The following is a 7,486-nucleotide window of genomic DNA, read 5'->3' on the forward strand; positions in this document are numbered from 1 at the left end:
TTAAGTCTATACTAATGTAAAATTAAGTACTATATTTTCCCACTCTATATCTAACACAGAATGAAAATAATGATTCACCAGCCGAATCGACAGACATAATTGCATGCTTTGTCTATTCTAGGGCCAAACATCCTCAGTCACACCAGAGGGAGACAGCTGTCTCCACTAGATCCGATAAATATCACACACATATGTTGTTACTTGTGTTATTTTTATTATTTTAGTGGATAGTTTTTACTTCTCAGTCCTTACACTTTTTATTCATAACGACATTCTGTTATATTGTACAGCAATACATTTATGACGTATTAATACTTTACTGGGTGTGTGTGTGTGTGTGTGTGTGTGTGTGTGTGTGTGTGTGAGGGAAGGATGTGTGACGCAGAGGGTTGACGCTTGAATTGCATTTCAGCCTCTTCATCCAAAAATGTATTACTACACTGTCTGGTCCACATACAGAGTAGAGATCACACTTGACCCATCTGATTCTGACTAAGCACTTTTTTTTAGCATTTAGTATCAGATGAGCTTGTCCCTGAATGGAATAACATATAACTTTATTAACTTAATAAAAGCTTAGTGGTTTACTCTGTTGATATTGCCATAACAGTCTTACACTTTGAAGTATTAGTCAATAATTGCTTTACTTGTAGTCATATCGAAATCGGGATCTCAAAACCCACCTGGCAGTTGGAACTTTGGGAACTGTCAGAGATAGGTAAGTAAAACATTCACAAACATTTTAAATGTACATATGTATGTAAAATGTCTTCTTCAGTGCATCTTCATTTCTAATCATTCAGATTCAGCACAATGGTATCAACAGCAGCCACCACCTTTCAGCAAGTCCACAATAAGAAGCATCTTTTATACTGTCTGTTATGAGCAGCCAAAGAATATTTTCATTAAAGTGATGTGTAAATCACAGTCTCAAGTAAGTATTATTAGCACCCCAACAAATTATTTATTTTACTTAATTATACGAAGATTATTTTACAGTCAAAAATCATCACAGCAGTCCAATACATAATCTGGTCAATTTCTGGTGATAATTTCATCACACTAGATAAATACTGTATGTCATCAAACAAGAATTCAAGGAGCCCATTGTTCACTGTAAAGCTACAATTACGCGGAAAATTTTACTTTCTGGCTCTAAAATTCAAAATCTTGTTTAAATTTTGTTTGAAATGTACAACCACACAATACGTCAAGGTCCTGGGGAAACTACTCCGAAAGACTGACGCAGGATTTTGAATAGCAGTTTGATTTGATACCCATGCTGCCCTACTTCTTATAGTTCATGCACTGAGCCGTGTGGCTCAGGGAGCTTCTGAATGTCGCAGTTTTGAATCAGATTGAAGTAAAATACTACAAGCTCTTCGTAGTTCTTTTTGGAAATCCTTTCATTGATGCCATGGAATCTAAGAAAAAGAAGAAAAAACACTTCCTTTATGGTTTCTAAGAAGATAAAAAATCCTTCGACATTTAATTCCCTCTTACTGTTCTTGCAGGATAATGGCTTATTTATTACCAAAGCTGAGAGCTGCCCAGAAATGGGGCAAAAGGTTGGTTCTATACATAACATTTCTCAATGTATTTATTCAAGAGAAACTTTACGTATGAACAGCCCATGGAGGTCACACTCTTTCATCACAAGTTTGTGACAGAAACGTGTAAACAACAGCAGAAAGCTGTCTTTTGTTCAACAGTTGACTAGTTTGTCAGATATTACTCTGCACAAGCAGTTTATTATAATGCCTGCAGACTTTGTTCAAACGTATTTATTTAGCTTTAAGGCAAACTAGTTTCTTACCTCTGGGCATCACCAGGTTTAAACCAGACAGGGGCAAAGCGATAAATATCATTGGACAGGTCTTTGAAGTGTCGACTGTCAGTGTTCCCAATACAGATACCTGCACAAGGAAATGTTACATAAATAAATCACAAACACAACAGGAATTCTTTGACCTCAAAGACCCCCTCCAGTGAAAATCAAGAGTTTAACCTTGTAAACATCTCCATGTGGTGTTTTGTGCTACAAGACATATCAGGGACAACATCAGCAGTCATCTCCATGGCTAGGCCTGTCTGCTTTTAAACTGCATTGTACCAAGGACAGGCTGAACAACACGTTTTCAGATTGGCAGGTTTGTGGCGTCACATAGCTAAGGAGCCAATCCCGTTAATGGACTGGGTGACGCTATGCATATCATTATGTGCAACCTATGGCAACCACTTTGGCGATGCGCGAGCCAGCTGTAACCGTCATTGTAATTTCTTCAAACTCACTAATGACTACTAAGGTTAATGTTACTACTACTAATTACGGTAATACCTGGAATATAAGTCACACCCGAATATAAGACGTAGTCTGTTTTTGGGGTATACAAGCTATTTCAACACTATTTCAATTTATTTGCATTTAAAACACATTAAAAACACACACAAAACAAAGACGGTATATAGGACGCAGCCCACATTTTAGATATAAAAAATGTATTAAAAGTGCGTCTTATACACCGGATTTAACGGTACTAAATTCCAAGTTAGCTAAGTTTCAACAACACTCAACTATGGCAGAGACGTGTTTTGTTTTTGCGAAGGAGGGGGTGGTTGGAAATTTGCATTGTGGGCGGGGAATATGCAGATTCAGAAATATTTAAAGTTGAGCTGAAACAGCATTTCGAGAGTATCTAGCTTCCGTATCGTGATGTATTTCCAAGTGAAACAGGACGTGCAGGAGGGACATATCATTAGAGGGATTTGATTTGATCGTTGAGAAGTGGGCGTAGACAGATGTTCTCCACAGCGCAGTAGCTAGCTAACTGACCGAGCGTTCCTGGTGCTCTACGGCTAAATGTTGCAGATTGATTGGTTGAAATTGGTTGGTCCTAGCTTACGTAAGCACACGGGATATTTTTTTTTTACAGGAAGAGAAAATGATCGGATTTTGATATAAGAATACGAAGAAATAGGCCTATATTGCCAAATAGATGCACAATATTACCGGGGATGTGATCTAAAAGGATTTAAATTACATTTTTTATTTCACCTCGACTTTAATGAGGGAGAAGGAGGAGATGCCTTGGGAGGATTTTAACAAGGCAATTAAACGTATTTTGCAAAAAAAAAACTTATCAGACAAAATCTATTATTTCAAGCAGAGCATTTTATATGTCTGAAAACATGACTGGAGCTGGTCTTTAATAAAGTTAAATCTAAAATGAATCTACCTGGAGCCACTGTAACAGTTGGAAACATGTCCAACACTGTCTTCTTAATGATCTGGAAGCCAAAGGCCTTTTCATCAGAAGAGCTGACAGGCAGAGGGTCAAACCCATCAACCAGCTCCATCTTCACTCGCTGGTCCCCCACTGTGGACTGGACGAGGTCCAGGACCTAACCCAGACAGCAAACATCTTAGTCAACTAAGAATATTCATGGTGAGACATCAGTAAATCCTCAAAAAGTTAATACAATTTGACAGTCTACCTCTTGTAATGACTGTGCTGAATGGATGCGGAGATTTACATAAGCTTCAGCAAGGGAAGGGATGACGTTCACCTACATAGTGAGAAAGAATTCAGGATTTTTTCTCAAGAAACCTTTTGCTTTGATTCTAACAATTTTAGTCTTTACAATTGATAAAATCAATAACTGTACCTTAACTCCTGCATTAAAAATGGTGACTGCTGTGGTTGTCCTTACAAAAGCATTAGTGTCTGATTTTCTTTCAAGTACCCTGCAACGAAAAACAAACTGATGTATTCTAATCGACACAATCAAGAGAAACATGGATGTAAGGAAGTTAATTACCTGCCAAGGAGTGGGGAAAACAGCCAAAGATTCGACATTATGAACTTCATTGGGAGCTTGAACTGAAGTTAAATAATGAGTAAGTGAGTAACAGCATGGAGGGAGTTCATATGCCACTAGTTGCGATGACTAAAGGATGAGTCGTGAGTTTCCCTCACCTTATGGGCCAGGTGCTCAAAGGTTCCACGTTCAGGCCCATGACCGAATAATCTCGGCATGGGGTTTTCCTCGAGTCTGAAAGCATGATACAGACTCTTTGTTCATGGAGTGGTAATAATTTTCAATGTAGTTCAACATAGTTACAGCATGAACACAGAGACTAACTGTTATTGAAATCTCGTGAAAATGTCCTCTCACCTTTTGACTGCTGCAGCCAGGATCCCAATGCTGGTCTCACGGGGAGGCATTGAGGAGTGTCCAGGTGGCATAGAGATGCTAAGCTTAACAGTGGCCGAACCCTTTTCACTTATTCCAATTCTGCAAAACACACATAAAAAATACAACAAATTCACCTAATATATATATTTTTTTTACACAAATTAATGGTGCTGCAAAAGCTGAAAACATTTAATGCCAAAGATGTTTACACTACAGCATGGTAGGTTCTCACAGAGCAGCAGGTCCTTCAAGGCCACTGATGACTCCATCAAGTACAGCCAGGCCCTCGTCCAGGACGAACGACAGCTTCACACCACGCTGCTTCAGTATCCGCACTATGCTCATTGCCCCTTTGTAACCACTGACCTTTGAAAAGAAATATTGAATGAACTCAGACATGTAAGTATTATGTTGTGAATATCAATCAAGGTCACAATTTTTAAAAGAAAGAGGTTTATGAATAGTTAAAGTATTATGAATAGGTAAAGTACTTCTTCATCATGACCAAGACCGATGTAAAACCCTCTTCGTGGAGCATAACCTTTTATCAGCAGGTACTCCAGTGCCTGAAGTATACCCTGGAAGAAATAAACCATAACAGTTAAGCCTGACAGGCACATGTAAATGAAATACATTTCAACTCTGATGAGTAGTAAGACTGCACAAATATCACTCTCACCATTACAGGGCTCTTGTCATCTATGGTGCCTCTACCATAGATGAAGCCATCTATCTCCTGGGCAGAAAATGGTGGGGCCTCCCAGCCATCCGACTCCGAGGCAGGTACTACATCGATGTGGGCCAGCAGTATGTATGGCACCAGGTTAGGGTGTGTCCCTTGCACCCAAAACAGGTGGCTGTAGTTGGCCACCAATTCATGATGAACCAATCTTGAAGTGAAAACTGTTGGGAAGGCTGAAAAAGAAGAAGAATACCAGCTTGAACCTTTTGTAAATTTGAGTCAGTTTAATGCTTGGCCTATTAAAGTTGCACAAAAATATTGTCTGTGGCTCTTCAGGAGAGGTAGCAAAGCTCTAGAGACTATGAAAAGAACTAGAATTGTCTACAGTGTCAGAGTTAACCAGTTAGGCGGGCACACAAATATGGCACTTCTGACTTGTATTACCGTACTTCATTTATAAAATACATAAAGCTTTAACTGTCAGTTCATAACTCGATTAGCCAATGAGCAAAAATGTCAAAATTACCAGTTCCATTTTCTCACATGTGATAATGATCTGATTTATTTGTCTTATTTAAGGTAAACTGAGCATCTTCAAGGTGTTGGTCAGACAAAAATAGCAAATATTATAGATCTTTGATGGGTATTTGTCACTTTTCGTCAGATTATTTATAGTCAAACGAAAATAAGTGGCAAATTCATTGAAAGAGTCAGTTGCATCTATTAGGGATGCACCATTTTGGATTTTCTGATATGCCAATATATTCCAACATTTTTTGCTGATTGCCGATTTTGATACCGATATATAAGGAACGTTTTTTTCCGCAACATCAAGTCTCCCCTGTAGTGGAATTGATATCATGCCTCCTGTTATTTTAGTGGCCCAAAATAACATAATACAGTGGTTTTTAAAATGTACATATCCACTTGGCAATATGAGAAAACTACTTAAACTTTAGGTTATGTACAAAATGCGATATTTATTTGTATGTAACATTTTCTTTCAAATAAAACTGTAATATTCAAACTTAGACAGGCTTGGATGATGCTCTCCCTGGGACAATCCTGACAATAGCCACACTTAGGGCAAATTTTACCTATCGCACAGAACAAATACATAAAATGAAATCAACCTCGGTGTCCGTTTTCATAAACTTTGAAAATTGCTATACCACAAATACATTGCACCCTTCTTCACGCTTGATGTGCGCAGTGTGCCTCTTCTGTCCATCCTCGAGTTAATGTCATAGCATTACATCAAGCTTTTTTAGGGAATCATCGAGCATTTAGGCTAAAGCGTTGTTTTATCAAGCCATAATCTGCAGATACCGATAACGTGCCAATGAAATCGTGAGTCCCTAGCATCAATATTGCATATTGAGGCTGTGGAGCACAGATGAGTACTATTAGCGAAATAGTTTGTCATAACTAACCTAACTAGAAATGTTTCAAAAGTTTAATGAGAGACCTGTATGAAAGTCAAATGAAAGACTCTTAGCCATCCCTTCACCTTAGTAAGCTACATGAAGTCTGCTGACACCTAGAGTAGTATAGTTCTGATTGTAAAATGTAGAAACCCTTCCTTAGTAGACATAACGGCATTCATTTGGCTCGATTGGGTGTTAGAAACAAGTCCTGTGAGCCGTGAGGGGGAGGCAACCTACCTCCACAGGACTGTGTGAAAAGCAAAAGTTGTTACATGTAGCTTTGCGTAATATAAGCTAATGTTAGCTTAAGTTTGTAGCTAGTACCATGGCCTTCTTCATACACGGTTGGCATCAAAAATTAACGATCGGTTAACCGTTAACTGTTAGCTAACGTTAACGGTCAAAGTTACAAAGCTAGAACTGCTCGGCTACGTCACAGCGTGTGACAGCCAAGGGCTACAAACACACACAAGCCATTGTCAATACATGCAACACCACATTGGGAACACACTCGCAACTGCGTAGATAACATATATTCTGACATATTGTAGTGCCAGGTTTACCTTTTCGGAGGAGCTTGTCAAATTCACGCAGCGCGGTGGTATTACTCTCAGTCTCTGAGAATGACACTGTAGGGATCCGGATAGCCTCTGGATGAATGAACAGAGATAGTTAACCAAGCTTACTTACAATGTTTTCCTTGGGGCGGGTCCTCCACATTTCTTTCATCTACTTTCAACAGAAGGTAACTGAAATGTAAATTTTACCGACCTTTAAAATGAGCAAGTAGCTCCTCTCTCTGATGGTCGTCTATGACAAGTGAAATGTTATTCGTCTTCTCCCAATGTGCGAGTTGAAGCCCGGCATTTACATCCAGTGTAAAAGTCCTGATCAATGCTATAGAAAACAGAAGTAGGGCTGTAATGAGGAGACTACAAATGATAATCTTTAAAAACTTAAATATTTTAAACTTTGGTCCCGAGTCTGTCATTGTAGTACGTTTTGATGGCGGAACTGGTTCACTGTGACTGCATGCAGACTTAATAGGTCGGGATTGTGAAACGAGAGCCACCTGCTGGTGTGAAAGCATACAGTCTAACCTACTTTCTGTAAAATAAATACTATCAAGATACCAATGGTGGCATGTTTTACTATATGTACGTTGCACTTGTAATCTCCC

General features: G+C 38.9%; 1 protein-coding gene across 1 annotated transcript; it reads right to left on the reverse strand.

Annotated features, from left to right (window-relative positions):
• Positions 1 to 202: 202 nt before the first annotated feature.
• pm20d1.2 (peptidase M20 domain containing 1, tandem duplicate 2) lies at positions 203 to 7,303 on the reverse strand. Its single transcript, XM_069660401.1, has 13 exons — positions 7,078 to 7,303; positions 6,870 to 6,956; positions 4,877 to 5,112; positions 4,689 to 4,775; positions 4,430 to 4,563; positions 4,177 to 4,296; positions 3,978 to 4,053; positions 3,820 to 3,881; positions 3,667 to 3,745; positions 3,496 to 3,567; positions 3,237 to 3,402; positions 1,817 to 1,916; positions 203 to 1,424 (listed from the first exon to the last, which is right to left on the reverse strand). The coding sequence occupies exons 1-13, from the start codon at positions 7,295 to 7,297 to the stop codon at positions 1,295 to 1,297; spliced, it is 1,569 nt and encodes a 522-aa protein (XP_069516502.1). The 5' UTR covers positions 7,298 to 7,303; the 3' UTR covers positions 203 to 1,294.
• Between the last annotated feature and the right edge of the window lie 183 nt (positions 7,304 to 7,486).

The sequence above is a fragment of the Semicossyphus pulcher genome, unplaced genomic scaffold (genome assembly GCF_022749685.1).
Source record: "Semicossyphus pulcher isolate SPU_LCO1_2020_fin unplaced genomic scaffold, fSemPul1.0.p SCAF_13, whole genome shotgun sequence".
Taxonomy (NCBI): domain Eukaryota; kingdom Metazoa; phylum Chordata; class Actinopteri; order Labriformes; family Labridae; genus Semicossyphus; species Semicossyphus pulcher.

Coding starts and splice junctions, on each gene's coding strand:
- pm20d1.2 (XM_069660401.1), bottom strand. CDS start 7,297: ATGACAGACTCGGGACCAAAGTTTAAAATATTTAAGTTTTTAAAGATT. Junction 3,568..3,666: donor TTTTTAATGCAGGAGTTAAG/GTACAGTTATTG, acceptor CTCACTATGTAG/GTGAACGTCATCCCTTCCCT. Junction 3,403..3,495: donor CAGCACAGTCATTACAAGAG/GTAGACTGTCAA, acceptor TGTCTGGGTTAG/GTCCTGGACCTCGTCCAGTC.